Source organism: Chrysoperla carnea, chromosome 2, assembly GCF_905475395.1.
Source record: "Chrysoperla carnea chromosome 2, inChrCarn1.1, whole genome shotgun sequence".
Lineage (NCBI taxonomy): Eukaryota > Metazoa > Arthropoda > Insecta > Neuroptera > Chrysopidae > Chrysoperla > Chrysoperla carnea.
In genome coordinates, this window is record NC_058338.1 from 25213318 (window position 1) to 25239343 (window position 26026).

The window sequence follows — 26026 nt, forward strand, 5'->3', positions numbered from 1 at the left end:
CATTATATATTTTAAATAATGTTTTATTTTTTAAATTTTCTATCCTATTTTTTCTTTCAGAACAAAATTATCAATTAATTAATTATTTCGTAAAAATTAGTATTAAGTTAATTATATAGTCGTACATAATCGGGGTGGCTGTGTGCGTATAGCTCTTGCCTCTAAAACCAAGGTAAGCTGGTTCGTATCCTGGTGTGTACAATTATTTTAAAGTAAACTTTAAAATTTTTCCTGATGTTCAAAATTTTCCACTTTTTTATAGTTTAAATTATCTATATAACCCGCCCTCTTACTATAAATAACGCCAGTTATACATAGGTCATAAATCACTATTCTGCCAGGAGGTGGGAATTTAAATACTCATAAATATATCTCACTCTTTAAAATCATGTTCTCCTGTTACAAAATATTAAAAATATGTACAAAAAAAAATAACAGCTCCGCGATCTTAGCATCTCATGTGCAGAATTTCGATTGACCAATTATACCATCTGAAAGGTCAGAAATTGGTCATAAAAGGTCAGTTGGTCTCATTAATTTTTTCAGTTAATTAGCATCAGAAAATTTTTTATTAAAGATTAAAGTTTTTCAAGGTCAATTAATAAGTTTAGCACCTCATTCACAGAAAAAATAAAAAACTCCACCTATGCGCGATCGGGAAGCATTCGCTTATAATTGGTCAGCTAATATAAATAATTGGTCAGTTTAATTTAATATTAAAAAAAATTAAAAAAGTTGTCTCTGTCGTAACGCGCATGCTTTGAGCCGGATGGTTTTATCAGGGCAGTGAGTACTTAATACGCACAGCTCTTCACTATAATATTCTTAATATTCGTAATATTCTTTTTGGATTTTCATTTTATTTTTGTGTGGTATTTGGTTTGTAAAAAAAAAGTTGATGCAAAAAAATTTTTTTAAGATGAAATTAATTATATGGAATTATGTGCAAGTAATTCGTAAATAGTTTTTATGTATTTTGATTTCATTTAAATAAAGTTGAAAACTCAAACCCTGTTTTTATTTTATTTTTCCCCATCTCTCTGTAGCTATACAATATTATTTCAGTTAAAAATAGGTAAGTATTTCGAACTTCACGATAGGTAAGTATTTCAAACTTCGTTTGCCATTTTTTTTTGTAATAATACTACTCAAAATTTTCCGAAAATGAGTTTTACTTTTTGTTATAATTTAAGAAAGTCGAAAATATGAATATAATTATTTATTAATACGAATAACAGAGCCCTAATGGTATAATGGTTAGCGTATCTGACTTCGAATTAATAGTCCCTTGGTTCGAAACTAGGTGAGGACATATTAAAAAAAAGTTCAATAAATCTTTTAAGCAAAATCTGATTTTTTTTTTCATTTTTTTTCAAATTTCCACCACAGCATGTTTGCCTAGTAAATGATGAAAAAATTAGTTTTTTTTCGTTCAAAAACTTCAATTTTTTCACATTTCTACTAGGAGAACATCAAGGACGGACGGAATAAGTAGTACCTGATAGCAAGGTAATTGTTGTCACTTCGTAAGTCAGAAAGTTAGTGGTCTGCACACCCGTGTTTGGTGAGTGTGACCTCTAGTGGGCAGACCAATAACTTTCTGCCAAAATAAAATTTTAGACTTTCGGGGTGAAAACACTTACTCACCTTTCTCCTTATCAGGAACTACTAATTCCCACTTATGTTCTCCTAGTACAAATGTTGAAAAAATTGAAAATTTTTTCGAAATTATATTATTTTTTTAATATAAAATTAAACTGACCAATTATTTATATTAGCTGACCAATTATCAGCGAATGCTTCCCGATCGCGCATAGGTGGAGTTTTTTCAATCTTTAATAAAAAATTTTCTGATGCTGACCAATTAATGAGACCAACTGACCTTTTATGACCAATTTCTGACCTTTCAGATGGTATAATTGGTCAATCGAAATTCCGCACATGAGGTGCTAAGATCGCGGAGCTAAAAATAACTTTGCTAAAATTTGAAACTTTTTAATAGGAGAACATGTCACATAGTTTATCTCATATTCTCCTATTATAAAATATTAAAATTAGTATTTATAAATTAAAAAATCGCTCGTTAAGACTAAAATTTGAAATTTTGTAATAGAAGAACGTGTTTATATATTTTATGCCCCTTTTTAATAACATATTCGCCAATTACAAAATATTTAAAAAAATACTTTTTGCTTGCTTTTTTGTTGTATGCTTAAATTTATTCTTTTTAAAATGAATTTTATAAGATTTTGTAATAGGAAAACATGTTATTTACAAAAAAAATTATGTTAGTCCCACTTTCCTACGTCATAAATCACTCTTCTGTCAGAGAAAGGGTGGGAATTAAAATAACATAAAATATAAACCTTGTCTCACATATTTGTCGCTTTTGATTTTTCATATTAGCTAAAAAAAAACGATTTTATCTCGGCATAATTTAATTATAATTAATCGGGGCAATGCTAGATACGAACCGAGGTACTCTGTAACCGGAGGCGACTGGGCTAATCACTACTCCACCTTTGACATATTATATTAATCAATAATGTAATATACATACCTTTAACTCACCTTTTTTAATAAACGTGTTTAATAAAACTTAGTATTTATTTTTCTTTTACTGACCTCTTTTCATTAAACTTAGCTTTTTGATCTATCAATTTCTCAGATTTTGAAATAGAATCTCTTTTTTGTAACTAAGAACACAACAATAAATTCTTCCAGCCAAAAGTGAACTTGTAAATCAAAATCGACTAATACTACTAAAAAATATTAATAAACAAAAAACAATTTTTAAGTATCGTAAGTGAATAAATCAATCTTGCAATAGATTTTGTCATGAAGAGAAGGAAACGAAAATATACAAACGTCTCTCTGAATGAGAAATTTTACTTCCAGTTGCTAAACTTCCGGCATGGTTAAACTGATGAATTATTACAAGAATATTTATGCAATATATGCTACTGGAATATCGTTGAATGAATGCTAATATCGAATTATATATTTGCAATTTTGTTTGAATTTGACAGGTTCTAGGTATATTAACATTTTGCTTTCGTAAAATAAAAAAAACGCGTAATAAACTTTTACTGTTTTTATTTATTTTTTAATATGCATTAAACTGCATAAATATAAAAAAACATAAAAATTATGGAATTTAATCAAAAAGTCCAAGACCCATATCATCGTCAGATTCCTCGGGTTCTGGTTCTTTTTTCTTTTCTTCCTTGGCAGCAGCAGCTGGAGCAGCGCCTGCGGCAGGGGCAGCAGCAGCACCGCCTGCAGCTGGTGCAGCTCCAACACCAGAGCCCAAGCTTGTGATTAAATCTTTAACATTGATTCCTTCTAATGCCTTGGCGAATAAACCTGGCCAGTATGGTTCTACATCAACATTGGCTGCTTTTAAGATGGTTTGGATTTTTTCACCCTGAAAACAAATGAAAATAAAAATAATATCTTGTTATAGCTTGACCTAGGCAACAGTATTCGGAGGTCTACGAATTACTTACGAAAAACTTAAGCTTCTGAGTCATTGACGAAGGTATATATACTAATTTCAGGGCAAATTTCAAACTTGAAAGGAGATCAAATTTTCCTATGAAGAATTAATCTCTTCAATGGTTTTTTTTCTCCATTATTGACTAGTCAAGTTTAACTCAGAGGGTTATACTTTTCAAAAACATGTGATACGGTAAGTTATTGCTTTCGCAAACGTCTGAAGAGTATCCAGATGATACATAATGCATACATGTGCGAATTGTTATTAGATAGATATAATGTATAAATTTTGGATATGCCAAGACATATTTAGAAACTGTTTTCATGAAACTGTGAATTTATAAACCACATGAAATCCAGTCATTTAAGTAAATCGGATCGAATTAACTTATTTCGCAATTTACAATTAGTAACCTATATGGAAACAAAAAAGTGTTCTATCTCCCGCGTGAAATCTTTTAAGGTTATAGGTAAGATTAATGCACGTTAAAAAATAATATTATTGAAAAACCATGCAACGAAAATTGTTTAAAACGAAAGTTGTTAAATAAATCTTATTTAAAGTAAGATGTAAGATGAGATTATAAATCTGGATGATGCATCCGATATTTTTGGATAAAAAAAAGCATGATAAAATTAAAATTTACTTACGGTTACGGCAACATCGTCATCAACCAAAATTAATGCGGAATAAACACAAGCTAATTCAGCTTTTGAAGCCATTATTATTTTTATTTATTTGATATCTTTTTAACTTAAATGCTTTTGGTGCAAGTCGCCTTTAGGCCTTAGCTCTGTTGAGAACAAGCACACGTCTTAACTCAAACAAGCGGTCAGAACGAAGAAAACGTGAACGGAAGAACAACGTTATAATCGCTACAATACATAATTTATGTCTACATGTCAAAGAATAACACCGTAACGTAAAAATATCGACCGCGAAAACTTGAGAAAAAATTAAATTATAAACTAGCACCACGGACGTATATATAGATGGACAAGTAATATAAGTAGGCGTTTTATACAAAAATGCAAACTGTATGTAAGTCGCCACGATGTACCTTTCAAGGTCAAATTTAGATATGTTTGGATTTTATTAGGTGGTAACATAAGAATTTTAAGTTGGTATTATGAATTTATTATTATCTGATTGGTTCATAGTTTGTACTGGTTTGTACAGTTTATCTAATACCTTGTTTGTTTACGGATATCCTAACCAAATAGCTGTTGACGCTTTTAATATTTTTTAAATAAATAATTGTAACATAAGAAAACACTTATTTTAGAAATAGTAAAGGCATATTCTTCGATTCGAATACATAGTTTAGCAAATCAAATTAATGAAACTATCTCAGGAGAGAAAATAAGAAAAAAATTAAATAAATTAATTTTATTCAAACATCAATAAAATTTTTTATTTTAGTTTCAAATAATTAGTTTTTTAATTTTGTGTTTCGCCAAAATTCATTATTTTTCCATTTAAATTAATAAAAATGTTCCAATTTTATAATTAATAAAAAGTTAGATCAATTAAATTTGTTTCTTAGTATCATTTTTTTTGTTTCCTTTATTTCACTTTTTAGTGTATAGTACATACAATTTCAAATGTAAATAATTTATATTTAAAACTTCCCACATTAAAATCATACAATATGATTGGATTTCAAGACAGCCAATGAAATTTAGTCACAACATGTCAGCTTACATACGGTATGCATTTTTTATAATGGTATTACTTGTCCATATATATACGTCCGTGACTAGCACCTATAATTTTGCATTATTTAATTAATGATCTAAGTTTATTTAAATTTTTTAATTAAAGTATAGAATGTTATAAAATTGAAAATGTTACAGTTTTTGTATTTTTTAATCATTATGTTTTACCTATTAATTTATCAGTCCACAGAATTGGTCCAGGATACATTCTCTATGGTTCAGACATTTGTTTTACGATAATGCGCAAGTAATATCTAAAATTATCAAGAAATTAAATTATTAATGTGACTATCTAAAATTATTTTAAATAGTTATCAAATTAATCCAATAATTAAATTGGAATAATTTAATCATGAGTGGAACAGTTAATTGGGCAAAATATGTCGACGAACAAGAACATATTACAAAAAAAGTCAGTACTTATACCTAACATGAAATTATGCGGTATTTTCAGTTTCCTTTGTTTTTTTTTCTCATTATATTAATTTTTATATAATGTTTTAGGTTTCCAACATAGCTTTAAAAAGCAATTCACCCCCATTAAAATCACCCACAACTGATGATCCATCATCGGATGATGCTCCAGATAAATGTAATCCCGCCGAAGCTAGTTTATTATTAAAAGTAATTCGTAAAGGTTTGGTAGAATGTAAAACAGATATTGAAGTACAAAGAAGAGATCCTTCATCACCGCTCTTTTCAGTCAAAACATTTGAAGCACTTCATTTGTAAGATTTAATTTAATATTTAACTACTTTTAGTACAGACTGTAGTTGTCAAATATAGCTTCTATTTTGCATTTTGAGAGTCCGTAACAAAATTTGGAACAAAAATGTTGATTATAGAACTCTGCTTTTCGATTTAAGAGATGTTCTCGCGGTTGGGACTGGTATGGAGGTATCACCCTTTATACTCGGAGAAAATTTGCAAATATCTCCAATAAAATGCAAAATAAAAAAGTTGTAGAGAACAAACTTATTTGGTTTAAACGGTTGGGTAACAATCAATGTCATATTCAAATAAATTGTTTTCACCATCAGAGTTGTGCAAAAATTTCTGTTTCAAAAATTTCTGATTTGTTCCAAACTCTCAACAACTCAAATCGTATCACTCAGTATCAAATTGTTTGCATAAACAAAGTTTTTGGGAAAAATTTGATCGTTTTTAACTAACTTCTACAAGTTGAGGGCAGTTTTAAATGTACATATACAGTGTGTCCCCGGATAGAGGTAACTATACTTGTAAATTTCCTTATTTTGCATTTTAAGAAAAAAAGTCATTCTTTATAAGAAGTTTTGCTTATTCTGAAAAGTATGTAGGAATATTTAAAACTTCTAAATAATGTATAGGGTAGCCAAAAATTTGGTATCACTATTTTTTTTTTTTTGGTAAATTACCCTGCGTTTTTAAAAGTTCACAAAATGTTACTAAAAAAAGTTACTCGAAATTAACAATTATGACTCTATACAAAATATCAAGAAGATCTTTCCAATTTTGACAATTCCATTATTATTGAATGTTTAACCGAGAAAATAAATTTTCTTTTTAATTTTCGAAACTAGTCCACAAAAAATTACACTCTTGGATAGTACATGTTAATTGATTTATTATTATTTTCTTTCTTACGTTTTTTTTATAATTAGAGCTTTTGTTTAAATAAAAATGATACTATAATTAAAGTACACGGATCTTCTTGATATTTTGTATAGAGTCATAATTTTTAATTGCGAGTAACATTTCGCCAACTTATAAAAAAGAAGAGTAGTTTACCAAAAATAAAAATTGTGATACCAAATTTTTGGCTACATTATTAAGAAGTTTTAAATATTCCTACATACTTTTCATAATAAGGAAAACTTCTTATAAAGAATGAATTTTTTTCTTAAAATGCAAAATAAGGAAATTTACAAGTATAGTTACCTCTATCCGGGGAAACACTGTATATATATATATATATATATAATTTTTTTTTTTTTTTTTTAAAGAAAACCAAACTTATTAAAAGGAGTGTATGCAATGGGATTCAATGCACCATCAAAAATTCAAGAAACTGCCTTACCTACATTATTGGCTGATCCACCGCAAAATATGATAGCACAATCTCAGTCTGGTACTGGTAAAACAGCAGCATTTACACTAGCCATGCTAAGTCGCGTTGATGTTACGAAAGATTATCCACAAGTAAGAAATTTCTAATTGATTTTAGAGTATTTTTTCGAAATATATAAAATACATTTTTCGATATGTAAGCCATGTGTAAACTTCAGAAAATTTTCTTATTCAAGTAAAAATTGATCTACTTTAATTTCTACTTTCAATAATTTAATGACCTTATTTACATTTTAAGTTTTTACGTGAATATTAAAAATATCGATTATATCACATTTTAGGTGTTATGTTTGTCTCCTACATATGAATTAGCCATTCAAACGGGAGAAGTAGCCGCAAAAATGTCTCAATTTTGTCCAGAAATTCGTCTTAAATATGCAGTTCGTGGAGAAGAAGGTAGAAATATTTTTTAAATTGTATCTTTCTTTAAGTATGATTTTGTAACTTAATGAAATTTTTATAGTTGCGCGTGGTTCAAAACTAACGGATCATATTATTATTGGAACGCCAGGCAAGGTTTTGGATTGGGGTGTAAAACTGAAAGTGTTTGATCTTTCAAAAATAACAGTGTTTGTTTTGGATGAAGCTGATGTTATGATTGCAACCCAAGGGCATCAAGATCAATGTATTAGGATTCAAAAGTATGTTTTTTGTACATTCCAATATTTAGAAATTTATATCATTCGAACAAAACAGAAGGCACAGCTTGTATTTTCATGTGGAGATTTAAAAATTCTGTTTATGGTTCTTTTTTTATAGATGCTTATCACCCAGCTGTCAAATGATGTTCTTTTCTGCCACTTATGATCAAGAAGTAATGGATTTCGCTGGAGTCATTGTACCAAATGCTCTTATTATACGATTACTAAGAGAACAAGAAAGTTTAGACAACATTAAACAATTTTATGTAAAATGTCAAAATGCACAAGAAAAATATGCAGCTATCACAAATATTTATGGCGTGATTGGAGTCGGTCAAGCTATTATATTTTGTCATGTTAGTATTTTACCTTTGTATATTTTATCAAAATTATAATTTTTTATTTTGATGTTCTAGACAAGAAAGACAGCTGCTTGGTTAGCTGAAAAAATGACAAAAGATGGACATGCTGTTGCTATTTTAACTGGTGATTTAACTGTTGAACAAAGAATTGCAGTTTTAGATAGATTTAGAGCTGGCAAAGAAAAGGTCTTGATTACGACTAACGTTATGGCACGAGGTTAGTACTGCTTTTCTGCAATTTACTGCAGTTTTTTCTTGTTGGAATATGTTCAGGGGTACCCCCGAATATAAGCCTAAGTTGACGGGACGGGATGGGGAGGCGGTCGTGACCTTCAATCGTGCATCGTACGGCAAAAATAGCAGGGATCATTTTTACAGATAACATTTTCTATAACTTTTATTTGAAACTTTTTTTCTGTATAGTGCCCAAATCGGTGATTAACAGATAATGTTCCATAAAAAGACTCACATCTACTCTAAATTGTATCCTACTTAGTTCCATCAGAGCTAAGTTGGCTGGTTTGTCTAAATTTAGCCTGAAGTAGATTTTCCACGAAATGCCAATAATCAAGTAGAACTGATTGCAATCATTTTTTGATTTGGAACATCAAAGACACGCTAGATTAGCCTATATCCAATATCGGTAGTTCATTTTCTCGAGACGTTCTTGGGCAATCTTTGGTCGAATTCTTGAAATCTCAAGAGTATAATTTAATATATGAATTCATCATCATTTCCACAAAGTTGCGACCGCCCAGTATTATTAGAAATTACCTCTCCAACTGTTTAGAATTCTTATGCCAAAAACTAAAAAAAAAATCACAAAGAGCTAAGAAATACTTTAGCGGAAAGAATTAATTTCAATCCTGATAAACAATGAATATATCGGTTGAATTTTTGCCGGGTTCAATAATGAATTATACATTGTTTTTAATTAATTATTGCAGGTATTGATGTTGAACAAGTAACAATTGTTGTGAATTTTGATATGCCAATGGATGTGAATCGTAAAGCGGATTGTGAAACGTACTTACATCGAATTGGTCGTACCGGTCGTTTTGGTAAACCTGGTATAGCAATTAATTTAATTGACTCAGCTGAATCAATGGCAATATGTAATGCTATTGAAGAGCATTTTGGAAAGAAAATTAAATACCTTGATACAGAGGATTCAGATGAAATTGAAAAGATTGGTACATAATATTTGCAAGGAGGCGTTATATTTTTGTATAGTGAGCTCGTTCATCAAATTTTTTTCGATTTATTCATTAAGCATAAAAGTATTCATAAAAAATTCAATTTTTTATATAAGAAAAAAAGAACAGTTCAAATCTATAATTTTGATTTTGATAATGGCATCATAAATGTTGTGGATTGATTCATGATTAAAAAAAAAGTATTTATTACTAAAATTATGTAAAGCATTTATTTTTCTAGTAACAAAAAAATTAAGTTAATTATTTTTGATAATATTATAGGAAATTATTAAGAAAAGTGGTTCTTTACTATTTTTATGCACTTAAAATAAAAATTTTATATTTGGAATAACGAGTTATTTTAGATAAACTTTTCTTTTTCAAATATACCTTCCGATATCCTGTGCAACATTTAAAAAAACGAATAGAACTATATTTTCTAAATGATCTCCTTTTTCTGTTAATAAATTTACTTTGGTAATAAATTATTTTTGATAAAATTGATATTAATAAAATGTTAGAATTGAATTGAAAGTTTTGTGGAAGAGCTCATTGTTAATATGGAATATTATTTTTAAGTTTTAATTAATGATAATACAACTATTTAATTTGTTAATGCTATGTATAATTTTGTATCATTCTTTTTTTTCCCTTTAAGAATACATTTTTTTAATATTATAATTGTGCTTGTGTTTTATTCATTTTAGATAAAGGCCAAAAGGTTATAATAGGGAATATTCATGAAATTTAAATTTGGTTCAAATATTTTTCTTCTGTAACTTTATTGACTGGACATTTCAACTAAACCATTATTTTAGTAATTAATATCTTTTTTAAGTACAAATTCAGTGAGGGCATTTAAAAATTTCTGAAACGAAAATTCAAATTTTTATACGGACGTGACATCATAGTACGGGCTTGTCAAATTTGTTGACATACTGTATGATATTAATTACTTACATTTTATATGATATTTCATTAAATTATACTATTCGACGGCTTTTTATTAGAAAACTAAATAATAACGAGTGTAAATTCTGTGTTGTAAATTCATTTGTTTAAAGTGTAAATTATACATTGAACTGTCACCAATTGGCAGATCACGTACTTATACGTCATCAACTGAGAGCGCAAAAAACTGTGTTTAAATATCTCGCCTGAAAACCTGGAAGCTTACAGCGAAAAACAGGGGGAGCGGTTTCACCAGGATGCCCGCGATATCGAGAGACGGTATCAAATAAGATGGGATGTGACTATGCTTGCAGGCTACTGTATAATTTTTAATAAACGAGTGCTTTTACCAATTTTTTGTTTTTGAATTTGTAAAAAACCTTACGTGATACAAAAAAATGGCCATCATTTCTGAAATCAGCGCATTCTAAAACATATAATTTAGTAAAAATATCTCATGCAGCTGACAAAAAAATTTTTTTTTGCAGACCTGTGTTATTGTCTATGCATTCGTATATTATGTTTTGTTAAATTCTGTTTCAGAGTAAATGTTTTATCACAAGCGTCACATGAAAAAGATTTTTCTCTAGTATGAATTCGTTTATGTTGAATTAAATTAGTTTTAAGAGCAAATTTTTTATCACAAATTTCGCATGTAAAAGGTTTTTCTCCTGTATGAATTCGTTTGTGTTTAACTAAATCGGTTTGCTGATTAAAACTTTTACCACAAATTTCACATGCAAATGGTTTTTCTCCAGTATGAGTTCGTTTATGTTGAATAAAAATATGTTTGTAGGTAAATGCTTTATCGCAAATTTCACATTCAAAACGTTTTTCTCCAGTATGAATTCGTTTATGTTGAATTAAATTACTTTTCACGCTAAATGTTTTTTCACAAAACTCACATGTAAAAGGTTTTTCTCCCGTATGAATTCGTTTATGATTAACTAAATCGGTTTGCTGAGTAAAACTTTTACCACAAATTTCACATGAAAATGGTTTTTCTCCCGAATGAATTCGTTTATGTTGAATTAAATTCTGTTTCGTAGTAAATATTTTATCACAAACTTCGCATGAAAATGATTTTTCTCCAACATGAATTTGTTTATGTTGAACTAAACTGCTTTTTATAGTAAATATTTTATCACATACTTCACAAGTAAAAGGTTTTTCTCCAGCGTGACATCTTCTATGTCGACTCAAATTATTTCTTAGAGTAAATCTTTTTTCACAATCTTCACAAGCAAAATATTTTTCTCCAGTATATGTTCGTTTATTTCTTAGTGAAACGTTTTGATTTGTAAATTTTTTATCAGAAATTTCACACGAAAAATGCCTGTCACCATTGCTAATTGGTTGACATTCAAAAACATGTTCATCAAATATCTCATCCTTAATTATAAGTTCAGAATTTAATTGTTGTTCAAATTTAACATTTTGTGATTTATCCGATTCTTCTTCATTTAAATTAGTTTGTTCATGTTTTAGTTTAATATTTTCTTCTGGTATTTCCTGTTTAATTGGTTCCTGTTCCATCGTAAAATTTTCTTCTTTAATAAATACGTGTTCCATTGTAATACTTTCATCTTTAATATCTATATTTAATACTTTTTCAAGTTTAATGTTTTCTTTCCTAATAAACATTTTTTCCATTTTCTATTGATTGTGCCTGTCTTATCGAAACGATTGAGCATATTTTATCTATCTATGCGATTGAGTATTATTGAGATACTCGCATTGACGTTAGAACTCGTAACACATGCGCTAAGCGTTAACATTGTTACAATATTCCACAGACATTGAAAAGATAAAATAGATTAACAATAATACTGGTGTTTTTAAAAAACAAGCGAAAACAAATAATGACTGAGTTAACTGTTGAAATACCAAATATAGACAGACTATGATTTCACGATTTAGATGGCACTCTGATCGAAATTATTGGGATCTGACATATGGGCGGGGCTAAAAAACATGGCTGACATAAAGTGACAAATTTTAAAAATAACATAGCAATACATACTCTTTGTTGTTGGGGTCAAACAAAGCCGAGTAATCGTAATTTTACTGAAGGTGAAATACTATTGAAAGCAGGTCATGTGATTAAATGTAGAAAAAATCAACTCGAAAGTGAGGAGGATGTGCTCAGTGCATCAAATCGATATAGATAAATAAATATCTCTTCAAGTATTCTTGATGTCAAAACTTACTTGATAAGGCATAATAATTTTTTTTTTTTTAATGAAGTGAGCACACTTTTTGACCTGGTAAAATATTTTTTAATTGCAGTGTTTTCTGCCATAATTTTAAGACATCAATTTTCTAAAAATTACCAAAATAATTTTCAACTTTCATGTAATAGTTGCCTGCTTGAGGCAAATTATGAAAACTCAGATCTGTATTCGTATTGGAATGACTTTGGCAATTTTTCACACCACACTTTATTTTCTCGTGCTTTTAAATTGAGGTAAATACTTTCCAGACGAAATAATTTAATTTTTATTATCAATTATTTATTATTGTTGTAATTATAACTTGCAAAAAGTAATCAACTCCAAACTTTTCAATGCCAACACTAACAGCTGTAACTTGAAATTAGTTTCTACTTTGACAACCAGGTGTCATGCTTCCTTTTACAAATCGGTGGGAATGTCGGTATAAGAGCATTATGTTATACTTTTTACGAAGACTTATTATGTGTGTAAAAATTTTTACATTCAATTTCTGCTGAAACTGTTTATATTTTGAAAAAATGTAAGATTTTTTGCATAGAACAACTTTTTAATTTAAAATGGTATTCTATCTTTTATCGATAACGAAAGAGGGTTGACCTTTAATCGACCTTGAAGGTTGAGGTACAATATGCCCCGCTCTGATACCAAACATGATGATACTTGAAAGTTTTTTCTGTATCTGACTAATTACCTTAAAAAGGATTGTTAAGAACTTCTGGGAAAGTGGGACGGAAATACGTTTATGATGATATGACCCTAAAACACAGACCAATAATAGTTATTAATGCTACAAGTGGGATAACTAGCAAATAATCTGACAGTCGTGGTGTTGCGGCATGAGCGTAAGGTTATGAGACATTCTTATGAAGACGAGTGTGGTAGATGTCGCTACGAGCCGTAGGCGAGTTGCGACAACCACACGAGTCTTCATAAGAATGTCTCATAACCTTAGAGCGAATGCCGTAATCACGACTGTCATATTTGCTAGTTATTCCGCAAGTAGCATTCAATACTTTTTACAACAATCGCTCGGGAAGTTGACTTTGAGAGAAATTTATCAATTTGAGAAATGATTTATTTACTTATTTTAAATTTAAATTTTATTGCATACAAATTTTTATTGCTCGTTCATTTTAATTTCAATTTTTAATTTTGTTTTTTTGTATGTAACACTCGCGTTTGACACAATCAGTGTGGTAACTTTAATAAATGAGGGTTAAGATTGATTACTTATTTTTTTTTAGTACAGATGGCGTGTCAGTAGTACATACAATTATGTAGTCTATAACCGAACATGTGCGTTTATGAAACACCTATAACCGAACATGTGCGTTTATGAAACACATATAGTTAAGTATGCGATTATTGTGTATTTTGAAGGTGACATACAGCGCTCGAAAAGTCTACTTCCCGAGTGAGCGTTGTAAAAAATATATAAGTCTATGCTCTAAAAACTAACCTATAGTTAACCTAACATATTTGACAGATTGATTTTTAATCACAACAATGGTAACAACAAAATAAGTAAAAGTAATGAAATTATTGAAAAATTATTTAAACAACATGTATAATGCCTTTTAATAAGCATATCAAAGACGATAACAGCCACAATATTACACTAGGAGAAAGTAAAACTTAAAATGAATATGTTGTTGAAATGCCGAATACAAAATTTAGCCATTATATTTTCATTTCTATCCGGGATATTGTTAACATTATCAGTAATAAAATTTGAACAAAAATGTGACACACATTCAGAAGCATATAGTCATTATAGTTTGCGACGAATAAAACCAGGTGTATATGACTTAATCATACTAATAATATCAAGTCCAACAAATGGTGATCGACGACAAGTAATACGTGAAACTTGGCTACAATTCGAAGATAAATTACAATACGATGCAGAAATTAATAATTTCCGTATGAAATATTATTTCGTTATTGGTAGCATAAATTTAAATGCTGATACAATATTACACTTAAGTACGGAACAATCAGTAAATAATGATTTACTATTTTTAAATTTAAAAGATGAATATTCAGCATTAACGTCGAAAGTTTTAAATAGTTTAATATGGCTAAATGAACAACATAGTAATAAAAATTTTGATTATAATTTTATGCTAAAATGTGATGATGATACGTTTGTTCGTATTGATATATTAGCTAAAGAAATTATTTCAATGCGTGCATCTTTAATTAAAGATAAAGCAAGGTCAATGGATAAAATTATCGATATATTAGAAGCGAATTCAAAGGAATTATCAGCTATAAGCAAGGAACAAAAACAAATCACACATTTATATTGGGGATATTTTAATGGTGATGCGAAAATAAAAATGCAAGGAAAATGGAAAGAAACTGAATGGATATATTGTGATCGTTATATACCCTATGCCTTAGGTGGCGGCTATATTTTATCAAGTGGTCTTGTTACTTACATTGCAAAAAATGCTAATTATTTAAAGTAAGTATTTTTAAAATTTATTTGAAATTAAGTTCAACAGCCTGTTGGTGTATTGAGAAGGTATACATTACATTCATAGTCAATTTATAATAATAATAATAATAAATAGCCTGATTTAGCTCCCTTGGGCAAAGGTCTCTCCTAGTACATTCCACGCTTTTCTATTTTTAGCCGTTCTGCTCCACAGACCTCCTGCATACCTTGTGATTTCATCTCTCCACCTAATTGGTGGCCGACCTCTTTTACGTGCTAGATTTAATGGTACCCATGATGTACATCTAGTCGTCCATCGATCATCGTTTAGTCTTAAAACATGCCCAGCACATTTCCACTTCAATTTTTTGATACAGACAGTTACGTCCTTGACATTTGTTATTGATCTAATAGTTTTAGATCTAACTCTATTAACAAGTCTGTAATTTAGCATAGACCTTTCCATATTCTTGACATTCATATTCTCACCTGTACTCAAGAAATAATTTAAAATTCTCACCATATAGCTTACTCAACTCTACGAAACATTCTTTGCTAAAAATCACCATTATTTAGTTTTGATTTAAAAGAAACTAAAATATTGAACAATATATATTTATTTTCTTTAGATTATTAAAATCGGAAGATGTTAGTGTTGGATTATGGCTAGCACCAGTTGCAAATATTGAACGACAACATGATATACGATTTGATACAGAATGGACATCCAGAGGTTGTAAGAACACTCATATTATTACTCATAAACATTCCATCGAAGATATGCGAACTTTATATAAAAATATTGAAAGTACGGGGAATTTATGTAAAGAAGAATTTACTCGAAGACCATCGTATGAATATAATTGGGATGTTCCACCAAGTCAATGTTGCCAACGCGAACGGAACGAGAATATGAAACCGTGATTAAGTAGGAATAGTTCAATTCTTCATTTATCTTTATATAATTTTTTCAATGAGTCATCAGGGTCTAGTGATTCTATGCATTACTAAGATAGTAAGTTTTTTCAAGTCCAGCATAATGGGACTTTCATTTTAATTTTTGATAAAAGACCAATCTATAATTTTTAAATAATGATATAAATGTGCCTAAAACACTAAAAGATGTCATAATTATCTTTTTTTTTTGTTTATCTATTTGATCAATACATGTTCTTCTAAAAATGGGTCTGAACTCTGATCTAGGTGTCATTCATATCAATTGTTGAAATTCCCTTCAAACAATACTATTATATCCTACTTGAGATATTCTAGTGTAGATAATTTAATTGAAATTGGATCAGATCGCCGTTGTTATCAACGATAAAAATACAAAATTGATAAAAGTTGCTTATATATTTTAGATCGAAGCAATCTTTTAAATAGAGTTATATGTAGATATCAGATTCCCCATTAAAATTAGCTGCAAATAAAGACAAAGTGACTAATTTATAAGCCATTTATCAAGTAAATTAAGTTTTGTATGGCAAACAAATTAAAAAATTTAAATCTTTAAAGAAATGTTTCGAAATAAACGTGAATAAAGATCGAATTGAAGATGACTACACGGCTCAGAATCTTCCGCATTTAAAAAATTCATTTGATCCAACATTCTAACACGACTTCAAAGCCATAATCTTTTATATATTGCATTAGTTGAAGAAGATGAATCAAAAACGAGGTTTCAAGGATTTGAAATACAATGGAACACATATCAGCTTACTTTCTGAACATCAGAAAATCTTTGAATCTTAAAGATTCCGATTAAGGATTGCCTATTAATGCTTCGAGGAACTAAATCTTCTGGCATTGATTGACTGAGTAAAGTAGATTTGAGTATTGAGTCTTTCAGGCTCAATGGAAAGGTACTTTCCCCACACTAGTACAATAAAAACAATGCAAAATTACGATATTATATTCATATGTTCAAGAGAAATTTGCCATTTTGTGATCCCTTTACCGCGCTTGAAAATTGGTGACTAAAAGTTTGGCGATAGGCATTAAAAAGTTATTTTAATATTTTGATAATTATGACATAGATTGAACAATTAGGCTTTTTAAAATGAATAATCACGGCCTTCATTTTTAAATGATTTTTATCAAATATTTTATAATATATATTCCCAAAAAAATTTACAATTATTAATAATGTAATTATTTATGCGCTGGTCGTAATCACGCAGAAGTTAGATGAGGTTCAACATTTATATCGTGCCTCTGTGGAATATATCTACAAGATAAAAAAAATTTTCATGTTAGCCTGATTTATTTAACGAGTTTAAGTACGTAATACATAAAATATTTTCATCTACTAATAAAAGAACCAATGAGCACCATGTGTATCCTTAATATTCAACGCGCACTGAATTGTTAGCTACTTTTTATTGGGCGCTTAAATGCTTTTGTTCTTCACGTTTATAAATGTTCGTTTAGATAAGACGTTGGATTTAACAATATTAAGAAAAAATCGTTTCAGATCTTAGGAACGAGGTTTATAGACGTTGAAACTTGCACAGGTACAAAACGAGTACAACATTAAAGTTTTTGCTTTTACTGGGAGTCACAGAAAATCGAAAAAAACAAATATAAATTATATAGTAAAAAAACAATTAATTTTTCTTTTAAAATTATTTAACTCAATGAATTACGCACTCAAATCTTATTTTTCTTATAAAACGTGTCTCTGTAAAATTTATTCTGAGTATAGCGAGTCAAAATTTGTGTATTTATAGTTTCATTCCTTTTGTGTTTCAAAATTGATTATCTTCCACCTTAAGGCTTCTGCTTATGATCCACTAATTTTTTAATCTGTTTCTGTGACACCCTGTTACACAATTTTATTTTATAACAAATTTTGTAAAAATCTGACTGATACGTTTAAGATTCAAAACAAACAAAATGAGGAATTGAACAAAATGTCTTATATTTTAAAAAAATGCTACAAAATTAGTAATTACCAATTTTTCAAATTATATTGAAACTTGATATTTTGTGAATAAAGTAGGTGTGTATTCCAACTTATTTTGAATTATCTGGTTTAAAAATTGAATTAACCTTTTCAAAAAGTTTAATTTTTTAATTTTAAAAAGTGTTTATTTATCCTAGTAACAAAAATATTAAATATTCTAAAAACATTGGGCATGTTCAGTAAAAAAAAACGCGATTTGTCAATTTATCACCCGTTTTTAATTTTTTCCTGTGGTAAAAAACAATCAAGCGCGTGTTCTGTGATGTGGTTTGTTTACGTCACCGAATGATCGCGAACTAAACGCCGATATTATTATTTAATTTTAAATTAAATATTATGAAAATACTTTACTTATTAATGAGCCAAAATTCGGTAATTAAGTTATTAAGTAAAGATTTTATTTGGTCAGATTTTTCGATTATAAACTTCCTTCTTCAAATTAACTCGCCAAGTAAGATCATTTATTCCACAAAATTGACTACCCATCCTAATTTTGATTCTTGAAGCATCAGTTTCTCGTTACTTGCCTACAAGTACATAAGTATTATATTTCAAATAGGTTTTAAAAGTCTGGGACTTAATTCTGCTTATGGAAGAATATTTACCAAAGTCAGTTTTGTGGAATTGGAGAATTTATGGTCTTATGTTGAGAGTTATTTTGTAGGGATAGTCGAAAAATTTGTCAAAACATCCGAATTGCGGTTTTATTTTAACCGTCTTTACTAACGTGATGAGAAAAACTCACAGGATTTGATAATTTGTTTTTTCTTTATATTTTGAGTTTTAAAAAAAAGGTTATCACATAATTATTTTAAATATTTTGATCCAACTTGTATTTATGGTTGAGAAGGCTCATTTAATTTGATCTGAGTAAACCTGAACATATTATACTCTACAATAAAGTTTATCTAAATTTTTTTAAACTTGTTAAGTGTTATTTTTAAATAAGATAAAACAAAGAAAGTGTATAAAAAAGTAATTGATATTGAATTGTAGCCAAATACCCGACTAAATCTACAAAAAATATTCCCATCTTTTATTTTAATTTTATTAAAAAACTTTTGCTATCTTAGCCCAGAGGACTAAGATGCAATTGCAAATTTTTCTAAAAATGAATTAATCAGAAGCATCAAATGCGTTTGTGGAAACAAAACCATAATTGTGGTACTTTTAGCCACTGTAGAGTAGTTCCGCTGTAATTAATAATAGATTTGTTGAACTGGTTGGAGAAAAATTGAAAATATTTTGGTGGATTTAGTTGGGTAAAGTTTTAGATGTGATAAATATCCGAATTCTGTGTTATGTATTTTAAATATGAAATGTATAAGTAAAAACGTTTGTCGGTATATTAGTATTTAGTAGTCGATCTCTAGCTGTGTAAAATTTTTAGTTATGGTTACTGAAAATATTTATTATGTTAGATATCGTGATAAATGACTTCATAGACTGCAAGCCCTTAATGAAGCGAAATTTTTATTATTATTTGTGCCCTATCATTTAAAGGATTGATAAAGACAATTTTGGCAATAACGAAAAATGTGGTTTAACCGTGAATACAAAAATCGATTTTCGTATTTCGGCGATTATTTTTTGTCTGATGTTTACGTTAAAAGAAAGCCATCCTGTCAATGACTTTCTGTAGAAAGCACACAAAAAGAAATTTTGCTTCATTATTGATTCACGGTCTATTACCTTTTCCACAGCTTTCAATTCGCTTTAGGTCAATTTTATCAGTTTCGTTTTATCGTTTAGTAGACTGAAGTTACTCAGTAATTAATAGGAATAAATACTTAAAAGGCTAATGTACAGAGAATAGTTTGTTGAACGATATCTTTATGATATTTTGAATTCCTTTGTAATTTCCGATAAAGCATAATGTAATTTTAAGTAACTATTTATTGACAAATGTGGTAATTCTATCAATTATAAAACCTTTCCAAGTGTCCTTAAATATAAATGTTAAAAAAATTAATGTAAACCATAATTGCCAAAATTTAATCCATCAAACTTCAACAAAATATATATGTGAATTTATATATTCAATTTGATGAATGTAAAGTGTTCTAGTCGTCAAAATAAAGCACAAAGTATATGTTTAAAGCACTTGTATATTTTTATTTGTAACAAATATTTTTTAAACATTTTTATAAAATCGTAAAATAAATGTTGTGATGTATTATGTATACTAATCATTTTTTTATTTAATTAATATGTGTATTCAATTAAGTTCTACCAAAGCGGGGGATCCAAATTTGGAATGGCTACAGTAGTGGTTCCGAAATAACAAAAACTGATCCAAATTCGTCTTTCAAGTTGTTGTTATCCAAAAAAAAAATTGTGATACCAAATTTTTGGCTACCCTATACATTATTTAGAAGTTTTAAATATTCCTACATACTTTTCATAATAAGCAAAACTTCTTATAAAGAATGACATTTTTTCTTATAATGCAAAATAAGAAAATTTACAAGTATAGTTACCTCTATCCGGGGACACACTGTATATTAATATACATTTCATGTATATAGTGTATAAAAACATCTGTTTAAGGGTTCCTTTGTTTCTTAACAGTTGTCAGAACCCTTTCGAATCGGAATAAGCGATCACCGGTCGGTCTCGAAAACACGACCCAGGTTAAACAACTTTCACATTAACCGATATTTCCGATTTTAAAGGGAGTAGATTGGTGCTCTGAGCTTTGTATTTAAAATATGTTTCAATTGAAACGAGATTCCAATAATCATTCTGAAATAAATTATAAGGGGAAACTGATAATAAAATATAATTAAAAAAATTATAAAAAATAATTTTATTCGAAATAAATTATCAGAAAAGCTTATTACACTAATAAAATACTTAAAAACCAATTATTATATAATCATTGTACTATCAGAGTCCCATTGAGCTCGTTTTGATAATTTCATATCATTTAAATTCATTGGAGGTGTATTTTCACATTGTTGAATTTTTCCACGAATTTTCTTCACATTTTTATTAAATACAGGTATTTTACTGACTGCATATGCATTTTTCAAATCATTTTTATTGATTTTTTGTTCCGATGGTAATCGTCCATTTGCTGATTTTGAACGACAATGAGCACCATTTCCATTACGTACACCCAACGGTGTTCGCCCACTACCTTCATTTTGTTTCAAATTTTGTATTTTCCTAGTTGGCGTTGAACATTCTTCATCCTCGTAAATTAAATTACGTTTTGGTAATACAATTTTTTCAAGAGATCTTTCTGAAACTGACTTTTCTTTTGACATAACTCTGTCAAATGAATCATCCGATTTACATTTTTCATCTTCCGAATCTGTTATACATAATATATCCAATTTCTGTTCGAAATTTTCAACATCCACTACAATTTCATTCGTTCTTATATTTTTATAAGATTTTATCGGAATTTGAATCGGCGTTCGTTCAAATTCAACTGTTGGGGATCTAGGATCTATATCCAATGGTTTTATAACTTGTACAGGCGTTCTATCAATTCCAACAGTGGGCGAACGTGGATCCGTTAGTTGTAAAATATTTATATCCGCGTTATTTTCCATTTGTTTCTTAAGCTTTGCGTGTAAGATATCTCGGGGTGTTGCATACGATAAACCTGGTTTATGAGATTTTTGGTAAACTTGATCAATATCTGTTTCAATAAAATCAATATCCGTTTCCAGGAGTCCTACTTTCATTTTAAATTTATCAGGAGTATTTATCATTTCGGTTAAAGAAGTGTCTGAAAGTGATTCTGAAGTATTTGATTCAATTATTTCATCGCATAATGCGGTTATTTTATCTGTTTTTTCAATAATTTTTAAAGCGGAATCTTTTAAAAGTTTTCTTCGAATATCTTTGTCTACTTTAAAAGAGTTTTGCTTAATCGAAATAGGGGTTTTATTTATTTCATTGTCAATTATATCATTTTCTTCTACATTTGATGGTTCTAATAACTTACATTCAGGGAAAATACTTAACAATGATGGAATATTCTGTAAATTATTTTTAGTAATGATTAATTAATTAATTTAAAAAATTTAAATCTTGTGTTATAATTACCTCAATTGGTGTTCTGGCAATATCAGCTGATGGCGATCTTGGATCAATCGACTTAGGTGGTGTGGATGATAACGTTGTGGATGGTGTATTTATTTCTGCTAAACTAATATCACTTTTGGTATCTGTAACTACTTTACTGTTTGGGATACCCATATTTAAAAAAAAAATACTTCACTTTCTCTTGAATTGCTTAGTATGAAATCATGGAAACATTTAACGTTTAAAACTCAGTAAACAAATAAATAACGGACAAAATTAATATGCTTTAGAAAACGCAGATGTCTCACTTAGCATTTTGAATAAATCCTTTAGAATAATCTCTACTTTTTTTTTGTAATATGAAATTTGATTAAGGTAGTTCCGGCTTTATTTGTATCCACTGGTGAAATGAATTTTTAAGGGAATTACTAAAAATCAATTTAAAAAAGTGAAAAATCTTTAAAAATATCAATGATATAAACCAAGAGTTATTGAAGTTATGAGCCATTAAAAAAATTATATTATTCACCATCTAACTTCTAAGTATTTATAAGAAAGTATATATATAGTGTTTTAAAAAATTTGCGCAAGAAGTTCGGATCGGACGTTAATCTTGAGACACCCTTTATTATTATTCTTATTTTGCATAAAAACTTTAATAAGAAAGAAGAATCTCTGTTAATTTGTGTTATGAAAATGTAGATTGTGAGTTTTCATGAAAACTTAAAACTTTTTTGTTGTTGTTATAAATAAATAAAAGTCATTATATATTTTAAATTTTGTTTTATTTTTAAAATTTTCTATCATATCATACATAATCGGGGTGGCTGTGTGAGTATAGCTCTTGCCTCTGAAACAAAGGTACGCTGGTTCGTATCCTGGTGTGGTTTACATTTTTACTTTTAAATTAAACTTAAAATTCTTTTTTTAGTTTAAATTATCTATATAACCCGCCCTCTTGCTATAAATAACGCCAGTTATACATAGGTCATAAATCACTATTCTGTCAGGGGGTGGGAATTTAAATAATCATAAATATGTCTCACTCTTTAAAATCATGTTCGCCTGTTACAAAATATTAAAAATATGTACAAAATGGCTTGGTTATGTTAAAATATAAAACTTTTTAATAGGAGAACATGTCATATAGTTTTCTCACTCATATTCTCCTATTACAAAATATTAAAACTTGTATTCATAAAATTAAAAAATCGCTCGCTAAGACTAAAATATGAAATTTTGTAACAGGAGAACATGTTATATATTTTATTACATTTTTTTTTATAACATATTCGCCTATTACAAAATATTAAAAAAATACTTATTTTGCTTGCTTGTTTTGTACATGCTAAAATTTATTATTCTTGGTAAGTGAAATTTTATAACATTTTGTAATAGGAGAACATGTTATCCCACTTTCCTACTTATGTCATAAATCACTGTTCTGTCACTGGTCTTGTCCCTTTTTTCGCATAACAATTATCTAAAAAAAGACTTTATCTTGGCATAATAAAATTTATAGAAAGTAACTTGTACTTTTAACTTTTTTGAATATTTTTATTATTCATAAATACTATTCTTTTCACATTTTGACAAATTTGTTTTTTTAATACATTTTTTGAACTCGTCGCGGTAGCATAATTCGAGTTACCAATAATTTCATTGGAAACGCTAGGAATTTTTTGAGGTAGTTCTGGCCCATACGATGGTAAATTTAGTTTAATGATTTTATCCGTTTGGATCGTATAATGTTTTTTTATGTCTGTTTTAATTTTTTTACAAAACTCAGAATTAATTCGTGGATCAATCTCACGTGGAATATCTTTCCATATTACATTTTTATTTAAATTTTTCAGTCTATCTTCACTTAAAATAATAGCAGGGTGTTTCCTTTTCCGACTTTCTTGTTTGGGAAACGATTTTCTTTTATCGTTTTTCTGATTTGTCCATGTTTTTAATTTCGGGTCTTTATAACTAATTGTATTGTTGGGAACTGCATCTTCAGCATTATCAGTTAAATTATTTTCCGAATATGTTTCTGCATTCTTTTTTAATCTAAATGCTACATCTTTTCGCCTTTGTTCTAATTTTTCTCGAGTTTCTTCTATAGTTTCATATTCTGGTGCGTAACAAACATGTAATACCCCACCATAAAATGATTTAGTATCGATTAATCTTTTCGCAAATCGTGCTGATTGTATTTTTTCATATAGAACATGGTAACATTCGGTGAAAATCTCTGTTTTGTATTTATTTTCCACGAATAGCATTTTAACGGATCCATATTTAGAACACAGCTGTTTCAATTCTTGCCTTAAATTTATTTTTGGCACGCCAAATATTAAAAGGTGTTTTGATTCATTATTTATGGTGTAAACCTAAAAAATTGTATAAATATGGTATGGATTATTATCCAGATTCCAGAAATATTTTTTATATTAAAATTTTTCTTATTATCGCTTCGAGTGAGAAAGTAGTTCGAATTCGAATATTCACATTTCGTTTGAAAATTAGTTGAGAAAATATGGTAAATATACATTTAACATTGAAATAATTCAACAAATTGAAAATTAAAAACAAAACGACAAAGTGCTTGCAGAACAGAATCAAAAATAGTGAATTGCAATTTTTATGGATATCTTGAAAACGGTGAACTTTTTAATAATAAATTGTATGAGCGACTATATGAATAGGGTTTAGGGATATTTTTCCGTAGGCGAAATCTTTTGAGAGTTGAGAGAATCTCATAGCAGAAGGTTCATAGCATTTGATTTATGAATAGGGAATATTCATGAAATTTAAATTTGGTTCAAATATTTTTCTTCCGTGACTCTAATGACTGGACATTTCAACTAAACCATTATTTTAGTAATTAATATCTTTTTAATTACTTAAAATTAATTAATAAAAGTACAAATTCAGTGATAGCATTTAAAAATTTCTAAAACGGTAATTCAAATTTTTATACGGACGTGACATCAAAGTACGGGCTTGTCAAATTTGTTGACATACTGTATACCCATTAATTACTTACATTTTATATGGTATTTCATTAAATTATACTATTCTACGACTTTTTATTAGAAAACTTAATAATAACGAGTGTAAATTCTGTGTTGTAAATTCATTTTTTTTAAGTGTAAATTATACATTGAACTGTCACCAATTGACAGATCACGTACTTATACGTCATCAACAGAGAGAGCCAAAAAACTGCGTTCAAATATCTCAAAATTATAATGTATTTTAAATATTTGTTTACACTTAAATACAACATTTTTAAGCAGTATTTATATTTTTTACTTTGTTATAACGATGTAAACAATTAATTAAAAATATAAAAAAAATACGTGAATATTCCCTATTCCTGGGCAGTTTTTCATGATGAATTTTGTTGAAACTAGAGATATGACGAAAGGTAAAAGTACATTTTTGGAACGGGATATTGTTAATTTTTCCAATTCTTCTTTTTTTAATTAACTTACGAAGAATTTTAATTTTATTTTATAACAAAAAACAAATATATATACTTTTACTGCAGTTAATTTTTTTCCCTGTCTGTATAATTGTCTGGTTGTACAAAGTTCCTGTTGTTTATGATGTTCCAATTCAATTAATTCTTTTTCTGAATTATTTTCATTCATTTTTTAATTTATTTCATCACTTGTTCAAACTTTTCGCAACAAATTCAAATGACATTTGTTGACATTTCAATTATTGATAAATCAATTCGTACTTAATCCTAACAATTTCTCCGAAATAAATATATAAAATTATTTGATAAATTAAAGTTTTTGCAATAAATGATGCAATTTAATTCCCGAATTAATTAAACACATTTATTATTTACGAAATTTTTGAAGAAAA

At 28.4% G+C, this 26026-nt stretch overlaps 6 protein-coding genes across 6 annotated transcripts; 2 read left to right on the top strand and 4 right to left on the bottom strand.

The window, feature by feature from the left end:
* Positions 1–3078: 3078 nt before the first annotated feature.
* On the bottom strand, positions 3079–4364 carry LOC123291658 (60S acidic ribosomal protein P1). The gene is made up of 2 exons (XM_044872019.1): positions 4150–4364; positions 3079–3427 (listed from the first exon to the last, which is right to left on the bottom strand). The coding sequence occupies exons 1-2, from the start codon at positions 4219–4221 to the stop codon at positions 3158–3160; spliced, it is 342 nt and encodes a 113-aa protein (XP_044727954.1). The 5' UTR covers positions 4222–4364; the 3' UTR covers positions 3079–3157.
* Positions 4365–5434: 1070 nt separating this feature from the next.
* LOC123291654 (DEAD-box helicase Dbp80) lies at positions 5435–9605 on the top strand. Its single transcript, XM_044872014.1, has 8 exons — positions 5435–5629; positions 5722–5945; positions 7203–7398; positions 7608–7722; positions 7790–7967; positions 8086–8323; positions 8384–8546; positions 9277–9605. The coding sequence occupies exons 1-8, from the start codon at positions 5570–5572 to the stop codon at positions 9528–9530; spliced, it is 1428 nt and encodes a 475-aa protein (XP_044727949.1). The 5' UTR covers positions 5435–5569; the 3' UTR covers positions 9531–9605.
* Positions 9606–10971: 1366 nt separating this feature from the next.
* On the bottom strand, positions 10972–12048 carry LOC123292581 (zinc finger protein OZF-like). Its single transcript, XM_044873294.1, has 2 exons — positions 11629–12048; positions 10972–11010 (listed from the first exon to the last, which is right to left on the bottom strand). The coding sequence occupies exons 1-2, from the start codon at positions 12046–12048 to the stop codon at positions 10972–10974; spliced, it is 459 nt and encodes a 152-aa protein (XP_044729229.1).
* Positions 12049–14166: 2118 nt separating this feature from the next.
* On the top strand, positions 14167–17962 carry LOC123293455 (beta-1,3-galactosyltransferase 6). Its single transcript, XM_044874283.1, has 2 exons — positions 14167–15180; positions 15783–17962. Exons 1-2 carry the CDS (start codon positions 14351–14353, stop codon positions 16075–16077), a joined length of 1125 nt encoding a protein of 374 aa, XP_044730218.1. The 5' UTR covers positions 14167–14350; the 3' UTR covers positions 16078–17962.
* Positions 17963–20988: 3026 nt separating this feature from the next.
* On the bottom strand, positions 20989–22440 carry LOC123292582. Its single transcript, XM_044873295.1, has 2 exons — positions 22181–22440; positions 20989–22113 (listed from the first exon to the last, which is right to left on the bottom strand). Exons 1-2 carry the CDS (start codon positions 22331–22333, stop codon positions 20989–20991), a joined length of 1278 nt encoding a protein of 425 aa, XP_044729230.1. The 5' UTR covers positions 22334–22440.
* Positions 22441–23697: 1257 nt separating this feature from the next.
* Positions 23698–25844, bottom strand: LOC123292584 (RNA-binding protein 48). The gene is made up of 2 exons (XM_044873296.1): positions 25690–25844; positions 23698–24537 (listed from the first exon to the last, which is right to left on the bottom strand). The coding sequence occupies exons 1-2, from the start codon at positions 25801–25803 to the stop codon at positions 23698–23700; spliced, it is 954 nt and encodes a 317-aa protein (XP_044729231.1). The 5' UTR covers positions 25804–25844.
* Between the last annotated feature and the right edge of the window lie 182 nt (positions 25845–26026).

Excerpts from the sequence above, each read along its gene's own strand:
- LOC123292581 (XM_044873294.1), bottom strand. The coding sequence starts at position 12,048 with ATGGAACACGTATTTATTAAAGAAGAAAATTTTACGATGGAACAGGAA. Across the intron at positions 11,011-11,628 it reads AAAAACCTTTTACTTGTGAA|AATTTAACAAAACATAATAT; the intron begins GTATGTGATAAA and ends ACTCTGAAACAG.
- LOC123292584 (XM_044873296.1), bottom strand. The coding sequence starts at position 25,803 with ATGAATGAAAATAATTCAGAAAAAGAATTAATTGAATTGGAACATCAT. Across the intron at positions 24,538-25,689 it reads AAAAATTAACTGCAGTAAAA|GTTTACACCATAAATAATGA; the intron begins GTATATATATTT and ends ACAATTTTTTAG.
- LOC123292582 (XM_044873295.1), bottom strand. The coding sequence starts at position 22,333 with ATGGGTATCCCAAACAGTAAAGTAGTTACAGATACCAAAAGTGATATT. Across the intron at positions 22,114-22,180 it reads TTGCCAGAACACCAATTGAG|AATATTCCATCATTGTTAAG; the intron begins GTAATTATAACA and ends AATAATTTACAG.
- LOC123293455 (XM_044874283.1), top strand. The coding sequence starts at position 14,351 with ATGAATATGTTGTTGAAATGCCGAATACAAAATTTAGCCATTATATTT. Across the intron at positions 15,181-15,782 it reads AAAAATGCTAATTATTTAAA|ATTATTAAAATCGGAAGATG; the intron begins GTAAGTATTTTT and ends TATTTTCTTTAG.
- LOC123291654 (XM_044872014.1), top strand. The coding sequence starts at position 5,570 with ATGAGTGGAACAGTTAATTGGGCAAAATATGTCGACGAACAAGAACAT. Across the intron at positions 5,946-7,202 it reads ACATTTGAAGCACTTCATTT|AAAACCAAACTTATTAAAAG; the intron begins GTAAGATTTAAT and ends TTTTTTTTAAAG. Across the intron at positions 8,547-9,276 it reads GACTAACGTTATGGCACGAG|GTATTGATGTTGAACAAGTA; the intron begins GTTAGTACTGCT and ends TAATTATTGCAG.
- LOC123291658 (XM_044872019.1), bottom strand. The coding sequence starts at position 4,221 with ATGGCTTCAAAAGCTGAATTAGCTTGTGTTTATTCCGCATTAATTTTG. Across the intron at positions 3,428-4,149 it reads ATGACGATGTTGCCGTAACC|GGTGAAAAAATCCAAACCAT; the intron begins GTAAGTAAATTT and ends ATTTGTTTTCAG.